Source organism: Anomaloglossus baeobatrachus, chromosome 4, assembly GCF_048569485.1.
Source record: "Anomaloglossus baeobatrachus isolate aAnoBae1 chromosome 4, aAnoBae1.hap1, whole genome shotgun sequence".
Lineage (NCBI taxonomy): Eukaryota > Metazoa > Chordata > Amphibia > Anura > Aromobatidae > Anomaloglossus > Anomaloglossus baeobatrachus.
Window position 1 is genome coordinate 302,335,624 of NC_134356.1, and position 18,274 is coordinate 302,353,897.

Sequence of the window (18,274 nt, forward strand, 5' to 3'; positions counted from 1 at the left end):
ATCAAACAAATTAGGAGGCATACGACGACTTTTGTTCTTGAGAGAGGTAAACGGACCTTCGCCACCAAGGTTTGGGTCTACGTCTGACAAATGATAAAGCAGTCGTATGTCTCCCAAAAGGGCCACAGGAACCCCCAATTCTTTGCTCGTGCGTTTTTCTTCCTTAACAAAATGTTTGTGCCACTTCAGCTTCCTAGCAAATAAATGTAGGTCTTTAATACTATCAAATAATTGGAAGTCTGAAGTGGGAACAAAGGAAAGACCTCTGCTCAACACGCACATCTCCTCGGCAGTCAGAACACGTGAAGACAAATTCAGGACCTGTGGTTGTCTGTCTGATTGGACGGGCGCGATTGGCTTCTCAGGTAATACCCCTGATCTAAAAAACGCACTCCTGAGTTTTCGTTATGGAACCCCCTACCCCTTCCTCTCCCTCCTCTACCACGCTATTTTTGGGGAGGATTCCCCCTATGATTTGGACAGGATTGTGTTATGGACCCGCTACATAGACGACGTGTTCGTGCTATGGCGGGGTACCAAGGAGACGTTTTTACAATTTGTCTCCGAGATTAATCACAATCCTCTCGGGTTGGGCTTCACAGCCCAATGTGATGAGAGAGAGCTATCTTTTTTGGACATTCTAGTGACAAAAAATGTTGATGGAACCTTAACGACTAACACATTCCGCAAACCCACTTCCTCCAATGCACTTCTACGCTGGGAGAGCAATCACCCTCCTACCTCTTAGGGCAGGCATCCCCAAGGGACAGTATCTGTGGGCACAACGGAACTGTTCTACCCCCTTAAACTTTTCCCGACAAGCGGAGGATCTACGCAATCGGTTTAGGGAAAGGGGATATCCTGATCATGTCCTTTCTAAAGCCTATCAAGCGGCACAATCTAGGGAAAGATCTAGCTTATTAGTCCCCTCGCACAAAAAGAATGAGACAATGGATGGTAAATTCCGTTTTATCTCTACCTTCACCAATGGGTCCGCCGAAATACGAAAGATCCTGGAACGGCATTGGCCAATCCTTAAGATGGACGTGGACATTGGTGATGTGGTAGGTAGCCATCCAAAATGTACTTATAAGAGGGGTCGTTCTATCGGTGATAGGGTAGTCCACAGCCACTTCATTCGCCCAAAAGAGAACACTTGGCTACAAACTGAGCTTAAGGGGTGTTTTAGATGCAAGGGGTGCGTGGCATGTCCGCACATCGAGACCGGAAGGACCTTCTCTAGCTCGGTTACTGGTCGCTCCTTTGACATCAGGAATTTCATAAATTGTCGCTCGAAGGGCGTTATCTACAAAGCGAGATCTAGCTGTGGACTGGAATATGTAGGCAAGACGAGAAGGGAGTTCAGGAGAAGGGTGGGGGAACACCTTAGAGATATAGCCAATAAGAGGGATACCCCCCTAGCGAAACACATGGAAGTTATGCATAATAGTGACATCTCAGGGTTAACTTTCATGGGAATCGATCTCATAAACTACCCGACCCGAGGGGGGGGTTGGGATCGGTTGATCCTCCAACGGGAGTGTAAATGGATTTACACATTGAAGACCCAGACACCGTGGGGTCTTAATGAGACACTTACCTTTGGGTGCTTCCTGTAGTTCCTAGGGCCATGTTAGGGACCCTGAGGGACAGCCACCGTGGAGCGGGGGCACCCGGTACTTTAAGGTGTTGTTACACTCCGTTGGTAGGCAGGGGATTGATAGGGCTGAGTAGGGACTGCTACAGGGGGCCCCTATATGAACATCTCGCTCAAAATTCCTCCCTCCCCTGTTTAAATCCATATTTGGGTATTTCATTTGCCACTTGCCTCGTGTCCGTGTCGATTGTGTCTATTGTGGGTGCCTGCCTTAATCCAATTTGTGTGTCCTTGTGTTATTTAGGACAGTTTTAGTATTCTCAACCCCTCCCTACATCATACATATCAATCAACCCCCCACCCCCCCCCTGCCAAGCTTACTCCACATGCCATGCCCCCTTGTTAAACATCATAGCACCTTCTCATTATAGTGTTTTTTATGTGACAAGTTTTTAGCCCAGATGATGGTTGGGGGGACGTAAACTGCTTATGCGTCTCCGGTTCCATTATAACTATGGGCGTTCTATGTACACTGTGACGGCGGTCCTGGTGACCGGTCATGTGATTCGGAGATGGGCGGTGCCCTGGTGACGTTTTGATTCGTTGCTGTGTCGTGCGCCCGGATGTGCGCTGGGTAATTCCGCGCACTTCCGGTTGCTTGGGTGACGCCAGCTTGTTGTCACATGGGCGGATCACGTGACCGCTATGTGTGCCGGGAAATTCTATGTAGTTCCGGTCACACGGCACTACGAGTATTAATGAGACTGGCGTTGCCAGCATGCTGTCAGGCGCCCGGATGTACGCCGAATGATTCCGCGCGGTTCCGGTCACGTGGCGTTATGGTTAAAGACAGATTGGGTGACGTCGGCCTGCTGTCACATGGACGGTTGTCACATGGGCGGTTCACATGACCGCTTTGTGCGCTTGCTAAACTCTGTGTAGTTCCGGTCACATGGCACTACGAGCAAGGATGTGATGGGCGGTGCTGGCGTGATGTCAGTGATCACATGATCGCCATATGCGGGGACGTCACTGGGGGACGGTTCTCCGTCTGTGGCGCTGATTGGTCCCTAAGGGCGAGGCTTGTGTGACGTCCACCACTTGTTGTGGTTAGACACCACGGTGGGCGTCACACCTTTCTGTTCATTGGCCTACGGCCGATCAGTCTTAGTAGAGGGACGCTGCTCTCGGTTTGGGGGTGGCAATTATGATAACTGGGGCGTTCCGCCCACAGGATATTTAAGGGGCGGCAAGTTTGAAAGCCTAGTGCTTTATACCAGCCTGGACACAGTATGGTGGATGTCCGTCTTCTTAAGGAAGGTAGGTAGGAGATCTATTTGAGAATGCTTTGTGAACTTTCTGGTAAATCCTTGCATTGTTTTAGTCTGATTATACTGTTTATTTTTGCAGCTGTAATTTCTTGACCACAGTCCCCTGAGGATTAAGATAAATTAAGAAACGCGTCGGGAGGTCTAAGAAAATATCAGGTCAGATTGTTGCCAGCTAAGGGGTATTGTGAGGCTGATTGGCGCCCCCCCCCTGTTACTGGACAACTAAAAACAAGTTTTTGCTTCATTCTTTACAGTGAGACCGTACTATGGTTATTTATCGCTGTGGATTATAGATTGTGTATACTATTTAGGAGACAGTAACACTTTGGTCTCTAATATTGTTATTTTGGTGGGATCAGTGTCCTTAACTGGGTAATGATAGGAGCCTAAATACTAGCTCCAATTAGTTGGTTGGTTTTACAACCATTTATGTTGTGTGGTATAAGAAAAATTCTTTTAAAATTTCAATATTAAAAGTTACATTTTAATTGTGACCACAATTGTTTAGTACCTTTGCTTTGCTGACTATCAGAAGGTCAACCTGGCGGTCAGTGGAATCCTTAAGTGAGGTGCCATCAGCCACAGATACAACTGTCCGGGCTGAGATTCTAGACACCGGAGGGTCTACCTTCGGTGAATGAGCCCACTCCTTGACCACCTCTGGTGGAAAGGGAAAACGGTCATCAGAACTACGCTTTGGGAAGCGTTTGTCAGGACAGGCCCTGGGCTTGGTCACAGTGTCCTGAAAACTGGAGTGGTTAAATAACACACTCCTTGCTCTCTTAGTTGATGTAAACTGGTGCTTTTCTACCAGAGAGGGTTGTTTCTCCGATACTGGTGGATTGAGGTCCAGTACAGAATTAATGGACGCAATCAAATCACTAACATCTGCATCACCTTCGGTCAGATCAATGGGGCACATGGAGGTAGCGTCCGAGCCCACAGTAAAGGCATCCTCCTCGTCCTGTGATTCAGCTCGTGAATCAGAGCCGCGGGACAAGGAAGGAGAGGAGCCCCTGTGTCTCCGTTTAGGAGGACGGGGTCTGAGCTCTGTCAGCTCTGCTGAGCGAGCCGTAGCAGCAGAGGCGCCCTGAGAAGGGGGCTGATGTATGCTCAGCAGAGTCCGGGACAACTGTCCCATGGAGTCGGCAAAGGACTGGGAGATAGACTTAGAGAATGATTCTACCCAAGCCGGGGGTTCAGCCACCGGAGCCGAAGCAGCCGGAGGGACCACTGGGAGTGAGACTCCAGGCTGAGGCACCACCATGTTAGAGCAGGCATCACAATGTGGATATGTGCTCGGTTCAGGCAGTACGAGCTTACATGCAGTGCATATTGAGTACAGCCTTGCAGCCTTGCTCCTTGTGTGAGACATGCTGCTGAAGTGGGGGTTCTGAGTAGAATGGCCCCCAGAGAGTATATAACTAGGTCCACAACCGGAGGTTGTGGCTTACCCGACCGTTTGTGTGCCCTCCAGATCCCACAGACCGGACCCCCAGAGAGATGCTGCAGGCAGCTCCAATCAGTGTGAGAACGCTGATAAAATGGCGCCGGAGCGAGGAGAGGGGGCGGGGCCTATCTCAAAGAGCGGGATCCGGAGGGCAAAGGAGGTATACAGGGGAGGGAATCTTTCCTCAGAGAGGAGTGTCCCTTCCCTGTGCTGAACAGCCGCTGGGCGGAGCCGCACTGTCCCTCTGCATGATTGGCATGCAGGGACAGTGAAAACGAAAGTAGGCCTCAGGCGAAGCCAGGGCCTAAATTTAACAATGCGGCCGGCGCGCAGGCACCATCGGCGCGGTTCTCCGGTGAAAACCAGAGAACCGGCCGGAAAGTCAGCATAGTTACACAGCACACTCTCCCCAACAATAAAGTACAAGGGACCCCCTGATAACCACGTCTCAGATACTTAGCTTGTGAGACGCAGGGCCAGGTCCCTGAGGGATGAGTGCTTTGTCCGGCGGGATCCAAAAGGGGCTGCGGATGGAGACCGGTTTCCTGCAAGGCAGTGAGAACTGTGCTGGCTCCCACTTCAAGCCAGAGCCCGAGGGGATGGTGAAGGAGCGCGGCATGAAGGGCTCCAGCCCTGAAATCAACCTTAACAGCACCGCCGACACAGTGGGGTGAGAAGGGACATGCCGGGAGTCCAGGCTTGGACCCGCTTTTCTTCAAACTCTTTTCAAAAATCAAAAACAGATGAGGATGCATGTGTGGATGTATGCCTCCTGAACACAAAGCATTGAACTGGCTATATTTGGTTATCCAGGGGGTGTATATGCTAGGAGGGAGGAGCTACACTTTTTAGTGTAGTACTTTGTGTGTCCTCCGGAGGCAGAAGCTATACACCCATGGTCTGGGTCTCCCATAAGGAACGATGAAGAAATACAGTTTTCAACAAAAGCATACTAAATAACATTTGTGCAGTCCATGAATTTGTTCTAAGAAATAGAATTGCCTCCATCAGATCCTCCTTCGCAGATGACCTCAAATCTGACCTAATAATGTTAAGGCTAGAGAACAACCTCTCTACAGTAACTTGGGTTGGAAGCAAAGTCGGAACCACATGGGCAACATCTCTAACAATTTCCGGGTATAAAGAAATTTCCTCATGCACAGTCAGTTTTGATGAATGGTTGAATTTTTCTATTTCTTTGAGAACAAGTGAAAAATTTTACTGAAATCTGGTCAATCTGCTGCTATAGGAGATGGAGTGAAATCTTTTTCCTTGCAGCAACGCTTTGCCTGCTCCATGTCATCCAAATACTTGTCAAAGTTAAACTCCTCATCTGATGAGGATGAAGATATGACAGCAGTAGCACTGTCAGGCCCCAAGTCCTCTTGCACCTGGCAGTCCTGTAGCCGCTCATCCTAACTGCTACCTCAGTCAGAGCTTCTTTTCCTTTAGTAAGCTGTTGATCATCAAGCAGTATACGATGACTTGGGACAACATAAACAGCTGCCAGAAGAATTCTTATTTTCCAATAGCTGTGTCTCTCTCCATTTCATTGAAGCAAAAATGCCATCTGCGATTAAACCTCCTCTTTGAGACAGGCAAAATAGCAAGTTCTTCCACTCCCTTATGAAAATGCCAGGAGTTAAATCCTCAGCTTGTAATTTTTTAGTCACGGTAAATGGGTGATTAAGCAATTCCTTCAATTCAGCTACCTGTGTCCATTGACCTTCATTTAATGTTACTTGAGGGTTCACCATATCTATAAGAAACGATTTTAGTTCAAGCAATCGCTCAGTCATTAAATAAGTGCTGCCTCACCGAGTGGTTTGATCAACAATTGCCCCTTTCCCAGCACGTCTCTTCAAGATGGAATCAATTTTAGGGGTTCTGGCGGCAATAACCAACTTCCTCACTTTTCCAATTAGATTTCCAGCATGTCCGCCCAGTTTCACACATCCGGCTTTTCGCCGGTTTGGCGGATGCGGTGCACTCCAGTACAGTACGATACAGTACAGTAGCAGCGCCGCAACTTCCGGGTCACATGCTTCGGTCACATGACAGCATGTGAGCGGCGCTTGTTGCGCTGATACTGTACTGTATACTCTGTACTGAAGTGCGCCGCATTCTCCAAAACGGCGAATAGCCGGATGTGGGAAACCGGGATCCGCGAGCCAGATGTGGTTCTTTTGATTTCTGCATCTGGCTCACAGACAAATCTTTAATAAATAAAATACCATATTTTCCAAAACTGGGAGGAAAATGGGAGTGCGTCTTACAAACCGCATATGGCTTACTGGGGCGGCAGTGGTGGCGCAGGGCCGGTGATACTGCGGGCTCATGGGGTGTCGCGGCGGCAAGCACTATTGATCTGCCGGTGAACTGCGGACTGCTTTGAGTCTCCCGCAGTTGACGAGATCGAATTCAAGAAAATGGCAGAGGAGGCGACGTGTGTGCAGATAGGACTCCGTGGCCATTTTCTTGAAGTCCATAGCGTCGATCTGTACACGCGCCGTGGCCATTTTCTTGAAGTTGATCTCGTCAGCTGTGTGAGATTCAAAGCAGCCAGCCGGCAGATCAATGGTGAAAAAGGTGATCCAGCTCAGCTGTGGCAAGGTCCGGCATGCAGGGATAACACTCTGGTAGTGCAGGGATCCAATAGAAGAAAAAAGATAATCCAGTTTCCGGAATAATATAAAATCTTATGCAAGCTTTATTTTAAAGTACGTAAAAAATATATATCATTACAAGGACAAAATAGGGAGCCCATGTGCAGCAACGCGTTTTGAACGCTACCTGCGTTCTTTGTCAAGCCAGGCAAGTTCTTTGGCAGATCAATGGTGCCCGCTGCTGTGACACCCCATGAACCTGCAACAGTATCGCCGACCCTCCACACACTGACCCTCTTGAACCGCGACACCCCCTCCTCCGTGCCTACCCTGCCACCTGGGACCTTCTGAGCTGCTCCACCACTGCCGCTCCCCCCTGGTGAGTATGGCTTTAACAGAATTACATTTTAAAATATGTGGAGTTCATGGCTCTCTCAGCCAAAAAGGTTCCTTTCCCCTGCTTTAGAGGTAGAATGAATAAATCAATACTGGTTGAAGAATTGGCTTTATTTATTTACTAGCTGTAGCACCTGACGTTGCCCGGGATAGTAACTGTCTCTCGGTTTTTCTCCCAGTTTCTGTATGTCTCCCCCTCTGTCTGTCTGTCTCTCTCTATATCTTTTTAGCAGGTTTTTTTTGGCGAATAACTGTAAAGCGCAGGGTTAACATTTCCCCTCAAAACATAGTCTACGAAGTTAACAGTCAAATTGAGTGTCTGTGCAAAATTTTGTGATTGTACATGCTACGGTGCAAATTCCTTTAGCATACATACATACATAATACATATCAACAGATTCATATATGTTCTCCACGATAATATTTTTGATACGTTAACTCAATAAATATATAATCAAAAACAAGCAGAAATCAGAGTATAGGGTATCAAATATTTATTTTTTTATTTTGCAAAATATAATAATCACTTGAAAAAACAAGCATAGGGGGAATTTTTGACCATATTGATAAGATAGGTGGAGGGATATTATACTCAAATTGTAAGATTATAAAATATATCAAAACCTGATAAATCGAGCAACACCCTAACACCCTCCCCAATATTTAAGTATATTGCACTGAGGAAACCGATATAAATATAAGACCACTGTATAAATGTACTAAGTCCCCAAATATTCAATTACTATATAAATCTACTCCACCATTCAAAAATAAATATCCAATTTCCTAAATATAAATATAAATATCTCTTCTGAATTATTCTAGCAGTAATATATGAGGGAATAAATATTCAAACAGAAATTGATTACTATAAATGTATAGGCGACTCAGTCGGTTAATATATATAGTGACTATTTAAACAATTGGAGTGAATACCCTATAGATGTAAAGTAGGTAAAACAAGTATGCCTATTAAGGCTAGATGTGCACTCAAACAGCGCCTATTTTCAACATGAACCGACTCCCTATAAACAGAGGTTCAAATCTCCCATGTATAAATCAATCCGTGCAATACTCACATAATACAAGGTTATGGTATTGTGATGAGTAGTGCTCGGATTGATTTATACATGGGAAATTTAGGCTATGTGCGCACGTTGCGTTATATTCCGCAGCGTGTAAATCACTGCCTGTGCGTCTCAGAACGCAGCCGAAAAAGCTGCGTTCTGAACCACATTCGGCAGAACGCAACATGCGCACATTCCTGGAGAATTCATGCGTTCTGGATGCTTTCTCTGCCATAGACAGAGTGGGAAAAGCATCCAGAACGCACATTTTTGACAGTGCGGTCCCACTTGGCTCTGCTGCATCCCCATAGATTTGCAGCAGAGCCGAGTGGGACCGCACTGTCAAAAAGAGCATGGCTGGCTGCGAGACAGTGCCGCGCAATCAGAATGAACTCGGATGAACTTCAACCGACTTCATTGTGATCGCGCGGCTGTGTGCGTGTGCCGCAGCTTGATTTGCGGTCACATGTGAAGGACTCACCTGTGATCGCAAATCCCCTGAGGGACTGCAGTGAGCCACGCGATCAGCTGTGCTTTCACTCAGGTTACCCGCGGCCACAGCTGCAGTCCTCCACCTGAGAGCGGTGGCCGTGAGTAACCTCAGTGACAGCACAGCTGATCGCGCGACTCACTTCAGTTGTTGCACGGAACTCACAGGAGCGGGGGTGTCCTACTGCCGCTCCTGTCAGCTTCCGATTTAGCAGGCTGGAAGCATTGTGGGACCTTGCGTGTATTATGTCGGACCTGGAGGTGTTTTTGAGGGGTTAATAAAGGGGTGAAAGAGGGTGGTTTTTTTGTCTTTCATTCCAAATAAAGCATTTTTTGGATGTTTGTGTTTATTTTCTTTAACTTACAGGTTAATCATGGAAGGTATCTCGGGGAGACGCCTGCCATGATTAACCTAGGACTTAGTGGCAGCTATTGGCTGCTGCCATTAACTCCTTATTACCCCGTTTGCCGCCTCACCAGGGTAATTCGGGATGAGCCGGGTAAAGTCCCGAGACTGTCGCATCTAATGCATGCGGCAACTCCGGGCGGCTGCTGGCTGATATTGTTAGGCTGGGGGCCTCCCCATAGCGTGCAGCTCCCCATCCTGAGAATATCAGCCTTCAGCTATGTGACTTTACCCTGGCTGGTATCCAAATTGGGGGGGACCGCACGTCGTTTTTTTTCAATTAGTTATTTATTTTTTTTACTGCTCGATATAGACACGCCCACTGGCGACAGAGAGAGAGATAGAGACAGAGACAGAGAGAGAGAGACCGACCGACAGACCGATCGACAGAGAGAGAGAGACCGAAAGACCTGCGTTTATCATGTCAAAAACACATGCAGATCGCTAGTAAAAAGCAAGTGAAACGCATTCTTCCTAGAAAAATATGCGTTTTGACATTTAACATTGACTTCAATGTTATTAAAATGCTGCCAAAATGGCAAAAACAATTGACATGTTGCTTCTTCAAACGCAGAGTTTTTGACAAATTTTAAGCAACTAAAACGCTGCATTTGGAAAAGCATCATGCGCACAAGAAAGCCCTATTTTCCATAGACTTTGCATGGAAATCAAAATGCATGCAATTTCGCATTAAAACGCTGCAGCTCAAAACGCTGCAGAAATGCAAGAAAAAATGCAACGTGCGCACACAGCCTTAAACCTCTGTTTATAGGGAGTCGGTTCCTATTGAAAATAGGCACTGTTTGAGTGCACATCTAGGCTTAATAGGCATACTTGTTTTATCTACTTTACATCTATAGGGTATTCACTCCAATTGTTTAAATAGTCACTATATATATTAACCGGCTGAGTCGCCTATAAATTTATAGTAATCAATTTCTGTTTGCATATTTATTCCCTCATATATTACTGCTAAAATAATTCAGAAGAGATATTTATATTTATGAAATTGGATATTTATTTTTTAATTTTTGAATGGTGGAGTAGATTTATATAGTAATTGAATATTTGGGGACTTAATAAATTTATACAGTGGTCTTATATATATATATCGGTTTCCTCAGTGCAATATATGTAAATATTGGGGAGTTGCTCGATTCATACAGCTTTTGATATATCTTATAATCTTACAATTTGAGTATAATATCCCTCCACCTATCTTATCAATATGGTCAAAAATTCCCCTATGTTTCCTTTTTCAAGTGATTTTTTTCTTGGTGTTTTTAATGGTGTTGGTTAAATGAATATTTTAAAAAAATATTTTTGCAAAATAAAAAATAAATATTTGATACAATACACTGATTTCTGCTTGTTTTTGATTATACATACATACATACATACAGCTTTATTTATTAGATTTTTTTTATGCCGTCCACCCTGAGGTATAAGTGATTCAGCGGCTTTATTCCTCGCATCAATACGATTACAGTGATACCATATTTATATAGTTTTTTATGGTTCAGGGACCATCCCACTAAAAATGCTCTTTAAAAAAAATAAAGGTTTTTTGCATCACTGAATTATGAAGGCTATAGTTTTTTTATTTTTCCCCCGACAGAGTAATGAGAGGGATTGTTTTTGTGGGTTAAGTTGGAGTTTTTATTGGTACCATTTTTGGCCACATAATAGTCTTCAATTGCTTTCTATACCACTTTTTGTGAGGCAGAATCAAGAAGAAACAGCAACTCAGGAATAGGGGTTTTTTACGCTGTTTTTATTTTTCTGCTGATGGAGCTGTTGGCAGCTTGTTTTTTGTGGGACAAGATGACATTTCCAGCTGTACCATTTTTATTTATATATGACTTTCTGATAGCGTTTTATTCCACTTTTTTGTCAGGTATACGATGAAAAGACATAGTTTGGCTACATTTTTTAATTTTAATTTTTATTGTGTTCACTGAAGGGGTTAACTAATCTGACAGTTTTATAGCTTGGCTTGTTACGGACGAGGCAATACCAAATATGTGTACTTTTTTTTTTCACATACAAAAATAACTTTATTGGAATATTTATTTTATTTATTGTTCTTTATTTTCTGATTTTTTTTTTAAATATTTTTATTCTTCTTTCACTTAGTTCTTTTATGGGACATTACCCCACAGGCATCTGATTGCAGCTACAATGTTCTGCAGGACGTCACAGCTCTCAGAGCTGCACAGTGAAGGCCTGTGTTATAATGCTGCAGGCATGATCACACAGGCATGTAACCCGGAGAGTGTCATGACGACCTCAGGTCACCATGACAGCGCTCGGACCCTCGCGATTACATCGCAGGGGTCCTGATCGGAGGACGACTCCCCTCGATATCGATCACGGCATTCAGGGGATTAAACAGCCAGGGACGGTGCAAGCAGGGGCTCGGGCTTGTGGGGGCAGGGGCTCGCCTGTCGGGTAAGTAGAGTACCTGGCAGCGCCTGGTGCCCCCGCGTTTACCAGGACGTACCGGTACATCCTTGGTCATTAAGTCACCTAAAAATAGCATGTATCGGTCCGTACTTGGTCGGAAAGGGGTTAAATAAATTTCATTGTGTTCAATACTCTTTCCCTGTGTCATTTCTCATTATTAAACATCACTATATTTATGGATATCTATGGTTTGTGCACTTTGCCTGTGTGGATTGGATGGGTTGTTACCGACATTTGGTGAGAAATTAATTTCAATAACACCTTTAGGCTGGAGTCACACTTGCGCGAGTCTCGCATCGCATCGCATCACCCGGCACGGCCTGATGCTCTCCGGACATGAGCTTCTCAGCTGCATAGAAATACATGCTGCCATCCCGCTCCTGTCTGGAGAGTGTGCGGCCATGCCGGGTGATGCAATGCGAGACTAGTGTGAGTCTCTCACAAGTGTGATTCTGGCCTTAGAAATAAAATTGCTGACATGTTCAATACTTATTTCACCCGCTATATACGCAAGACAAAATAGTGTGTCATGCCCACATCTTAATAAAATAATACATTCTATACATATAGATCTTATGCAGAATGTGTAATTATAGGTATCTCTTTATCTTGTATTTTATTACCTTGTACCACAAGCTCTGTTTTTGTTGTATACCTTTCTTTTGAGTTAAATACTAGACACTCGTATATTCCAGCATCAGATGCCTGTATATTGTTTAGCACCAGAGATAAATTTCCTTTAGGAAACTCGTCATAAAATAATTGTGTTCTTCCTTTAAATATCTCATTCTGGCGCTCATCTTGAAAGTTACCATAAAAGAAAAGTTTCACGTATTTTTGTTCAGTTTTCCACCTAATGTTCAGTGCGTCATATGAAAATTTTTCATTGTATTTCACAGTGCAAGGTAGAATCACATTTTCACCTACAATCCCAGAAACAATTGTGTCGCTGTAACCTGAAAAAAAGAAAACATTCATTAACATGTGTGTTCAAGGACTTAAGAAGTTAAGCAAGCAAACTGATTTCCTTAATTTATGGAGTTTATTAAAGAGATTCTGTCAGCAGTAGAGTTGAGCGCGGTTCGTGGTTCGTGGTTCTCCAGTTCTAGGCTCGAGTGATTTTGGGGCCTGTTCTAGATCGAACTAGAACTCGAGCTTTTTGCAAAAGCTCGATAGTTCTAGAAACGTTCGAGAACGGTTCTAGCAGCAAAAAACCAGCTAAATCCTAGCTTGGTTTCTGCTGTAATAGTGTAAGTCACTCTGTGAATCACACTATTATGACATTTCAGTGTATAGTGTGCGTGAACAGCGCCTTCAGATCACTGCTGTTTCTATAATGGCGATCGGCATTTTTTTTTTTTTTCTTGTCTTCCTTCCCTAAGCGCGCGCGTCTTGTGGGGCGGGCCAGCATGTCAGCCAATCACAGACACACACACAGCTAAGTGGACTTTGAGCCAGAGAAGCAACGGCATGTGTGATAGGATCTGCATGTCACATGTCCCTGCATTATAAAACCGGACATTTTCTTCACGGACGCCATTATCTGCCTTCTGCGTCTTTGGTGTCAGACATCACTGTCGCAGCTCCGTCATCCTGAGTCCTATAGCCGATACAGCTGTATGCGCTCCATACACAGCGTTAGACAGCTTAGGGAGAGCACTTTATAGCAGTCCTTTTAAGGGCTCAAACCGGCAGGGTCAGAGTTAAGGTGACAGGTCCTGAAAACAGCGCCAGCGTCTGTGTAGCCAAGGTCAGGGATTTCCTCCCTGCATTTCCCTATTAGGAGGGATAGAAAGGCAGGCTTCCATTCCTCTACCCAGAGCCCCAAAATCCTGGCACTGTACCCTCGTGTCCTCTGCATACTCCAACTCATTATAACTAAGCCATTATACTAGCAAACACTCAGTGTACCTAGTGGCATCCTATACGTGGCTATTGGACTTTGCTATAGTCCCACTAGTGCAAAGACATTTGCAGAGCGCATCTGCCTGCGTTGCACACTCCAACTCATTATAACTAAGCCATTATACTAGCAAACACTCTGTGTACCTAGTGGCATCCTATCTGTGGCTATTGGACTTTGCTATAGTCCCACTAGTGCAAAGACATTTGCAGAGCGCATCTGCCTGCGTTGCACACTCCAACTCATTATAACTAAGCCATTATACTAGCAAACACTCAGTGTACCTAGTGGCATCCTATACGTGGCTATTGGACTTTGCTATAGTCCCACTAGTGCAAAGACATTTGCAGAGCGCATCTGCCTGCGTTGCACACTCCAACTCATTATAACTAAGCCATTATACTAGCAAACACTCTGTGTACCTAGTGGCATCCTATCTGTGGCTATTGGACTTTGCTATAGTCCCACTAGTGCAAAGACATTTGCAGAGCGCATCTGCCTGCGTTGCACACTCCAACTCATTATAACTAAGCCATTATACTAGCAAACACTCAGTGTACCTAGTGGCATCCTATACGTGGCTATTGGACTTTGCTATAGTCCCACTAGTGCAAAGACATTTGCAGAGCGCATCTGCCTGCGTTGCACACTCCAACTCATTATAACTAAGCCATTATACTAGCAAACACTCTGTGTACCTAGTGGCATCCTATCTGTGGCTATTGGACTTTGCTATAGTCCCACTAGTGCAAAGACATTTGCAGAGCGCATCTGCCTGCGTTGCACACTCCAACTCATTATAACTAAGCCATTATACTAGCAAACACTCAGTGTACCTAGTGGCATCCTATACGTGGCTATTGGACTTTGCTATAGTCCCACTAGTGCAAAGACATTTGCAGAGCGCATCTGCCTGCGTTGCACACTCCAACTCATTATAACTAAGCCATTATACTAGCAAACACTCAGTGTACCTAGTGGCATCCTATACGTGGCTATTGGACTTTGCTATAGTCCCACTAGTGCAAAGACATTTGCAGAGCGCATCTGCCTGCATTGCACACTCCAACTCATTATAACTAAGCCATTATACTAGCAAACACTCTGTGTACCTAGTGGCATCCTATCTGTGGCTATTGGACTTTGCTATAGTCCCACTAGTGCAAAGACATTTGCAGAGCGCATCTGCCTGCGTTGCACACTCCAACTCATTATAACTAAGCCATTATACTAGCAAACACTCAGTGTACCTAGTGGCATCCTATACGTGGCTATTGGACTTTGCTATAGTCCCACTAGTGCAAAGACATTTGCAGAGCGCATCTGCCTGCGTTGCACACTCCAACTCATTATAACTAAGCCATTATACTAGCAAACACTCTGTGTACCTAGTGGCATCCTATCTGTGGCTATTGGACTTTGCTATAGTCCCACTAGTGCAAAGACATTTGCAGAGCGCATCTGCCTGCGTTGCACACTCCAACTCATTATAACTAAGCCATTATACTAGCAAACACTCAGTGTACCTAGTGGCATCCTATACGTGGCTATTGGACTTTGCTATAGTCCCACTAGTGCAAAGACATTTGCAGAGCGCATCTGCCTGCGTTGCACACTCCAACTCATTATAACTGAGCCATTATACTAGCAAACACTCTGTGTACCTAGTGGCATCCTATCTGTGGCTATTGGACTTTGCTATAGTCCCACTAGTGCAAAGACATTTGCAGAGCGCATCTGCCTGCGTTGCACACTCCAACTCATTATAACTAAGCCATTATACTAGCAAACACTCAGTGTACCTAGTGGCAAACTATACGTGGCTATTGGACTTTGCTATAGTCCCACTAGTGCAAAGACATTTGCAGAGCGCATCTGCCTGCGTTGCACACTCCAACTCATTATAACTAAGCCATTATACTAGCAAACACTCAGTGTACCTAGTGGCATCCTATACGTGGCTATTGGACTTTGCTATAGCCCCACTAGTGCAAAGACATTTGCAGAGCGCATCTGCCTGCATTGCACACTCCAACTCATTATAACTAAGCCATTATACTAGCAAACACTCTGTGTACCTAGTGGCATCCTATCTGTGGCTATTGGACTTTGCTATAGTCCCACTAGTGCAAAGACATTTGCAGAGCGCATCTGCCTGCGTTGCACACTCCAACTCATTATAACTAAGCCATTACACTAGCAAACACTCAGTGTACCTAGTGGCATCCTATCTGTGGCTATTGGACTTTGCTATAGTCCCACTAGTGCAAAGACATTTGCAGAGCGCATCTGCCTGCGTTGCACACTCCAACTCATTATAACTAAGCCATTCTACTAGCAAACACTCTGTGTACCTAGTGGCATCCTATCTGTGGCTATTGGACTTTGCTATAGTCCCACTAGTGCAAAGACATTTGCAGAGCGCATCTGCCTGCGTTGCACACTCCAACTCATTATAACTAAGCCATTATACTAGCAAACACTCAGTGTACCTAGTGGCATCCTATACGTGGCTATTGGACTTTGCTATAGTCCCACTAGTGCAAAGACATTTGCAGAGCGCATCTGCCTGCGTTGCACACTCCAACTCATTATAACTAAGTCATTATACTAGCAAACACTCAGTGTACCTAGTGGCATCCTATACGTGGCTATTGGACTTTGCTATAGTCCCACTAGTGCAAAGACATTTGCAGAGCGCATCTGCCTGCGTTGCACACTCCAACTCATTATAACTAAGCCATTATACTAGCAAACACTCTGTGTACCTAGTGGCATCCTATCTGTGGCTACTGGACTTTGCTATAGTCCCACTAGTGCAAAGACATTTGCAGAGCGCATCTGCCTGCGTTGCACACTCCAACTCATTATAACTAAGCCATTATACTAGCAAACACTCTGTGTACCTAGTGGCATCCTATACGTGGCTATTGGACTTTGCTATAGTCCCACTAGTGCAAAGACATTTGCAGAGCGCATCTGCCTGCATTGCACACTCCAACTCATTATAACTAAGCCATTATACAAGCAAACACTCAGTGTACCTAGTGGCATCCTATACGTGGCTATTGGACTTTGCTATAGTCCCACTAGTGCAAAGACATTTGCAGAGCGCATCTGCCTGCGTTGCACACTCCAACTCATTATAACTAAGCCATTATACTAGCAAACACTCTGTGTACCTAGTGGCATCCTATCTGTGGCTATTGGACTTTGCTATAGTCCCACTAGTGCAAAGACATTTGCAGAGCGCATCTGCCTGCGTTGCACACTCCAACTCATTATAACTAAGCCATTATACTAGCAAACACTCAGTGTACCTAGTGGCATCCTATACGTGGCTATTGGACTTTGCTATAGTCCCACTAGTGCAAAGACATTTGCAGAGCGCATCTGCCTGCATTGCACACTCCAACTCATTATAACTAAGCCATTATACTAGCAAACACTCTGTGTACCTAGTGGCATCCTATCTGTGGCTATTGGACTTTGCTATAGTCCCACTAGTGCAAAGACATTTGCAGAGCGCATCTGCCTGCGTTGCACACTCCAACTCATTATAACTAAGCCATTATACTAGCAAACACTCAGTGTACCTAGTGGCATCCTATACGTGGCTATTGGACTTTGCTATAGTCCCACTAGTGCAAAGACATTTGCAGAGCGCATCTGCCTGCGTTGCACACTCCAACTCATTATAACTAAGCCATTATACTAGCAAACACTCAGTGTACCTAGTGGCATCCTATACGTGGCTATTAGACTTTGCTATAGTCCCACTAGTGCAAAGACATTTGCAGAGCACATCTGCCTGCGTTGCACACTCCAACTCATTATAACTAAGCCATTATACTAGCAAACACTCAGTGTACCTAGTGGCATCCTATACATGGCTATTGGACTTTGCTATAGTCCCACTAGTGCAAAGACATTTGCATAGCACGTCTGCCTGCGTTGCACACTCCAACTCATTATAACTAAGCCATTATACTAGCAAACACTCAGTGTACATAGTGGCATCCTATACGTGGCTATTGGACTTTGCTATAGTCCCACTAGTGCAAAGACATTTGCAGAGCGCATCTGCCTGCGTTGCACACTCCAACTCATTATAACTAAGCCATTATACTAGCAAACACTCTGTGTACCTAGTGGCATCCTATACGTGGCTATTGGACTTTGCTATAGTCCCACTAGTGCAAAGACATTTGCAGAGCGCATCTGCCTGCGTTGCACACTCCAACTCATTATAACTAAGCCATTATACAAGCAAACACTCAGTGTACCTAGTGGCATCCTATACGTGGCTATTGGACTTTGCTATAGTCCCACTAGTGCAAAGACATTTGCAGAGCGCATCTGCCTGCGTTGCACACTCCAACTCATTATAACTAAGCCATTATACTAGCAAACACTCTGTGTACCTAGTGGCATCCTATCTGTGGCTATTGGACTTTGCTATAGTCCCACTAGTGCAAAGACATTTGCAGAGCGCATCTGCCTGCGTTGCACACTCCAACTCATTATAACTAAGCCATTATACTAGCAAACACTCAGTGTACC

General features: G+C 45.0%; 1 protein-coding gene across 1 annotated transcript in view; it reads right to left on the bottom strand.

The window, feature by feature from the left end:
* The window catches only part of LOC142301487 (V-set domain-containing T-cell activation inhibitor 1-like), an 89,390-nt gene that overhangs the window by 41,427 nt on the left and 29,689 nt on the right, over positions 1–18,274 (bottom strand). The window contains exon 3 of the mRNA XM_075342485.1: positions 12,432–12,764. Coding sequence (XP_075198600.1) covers positions 12,432–12,764 — 333 coding nt within the window. The remainder of the gene's footprint in view (positions 1–12,431; positions 12,765–18,274) is intronic.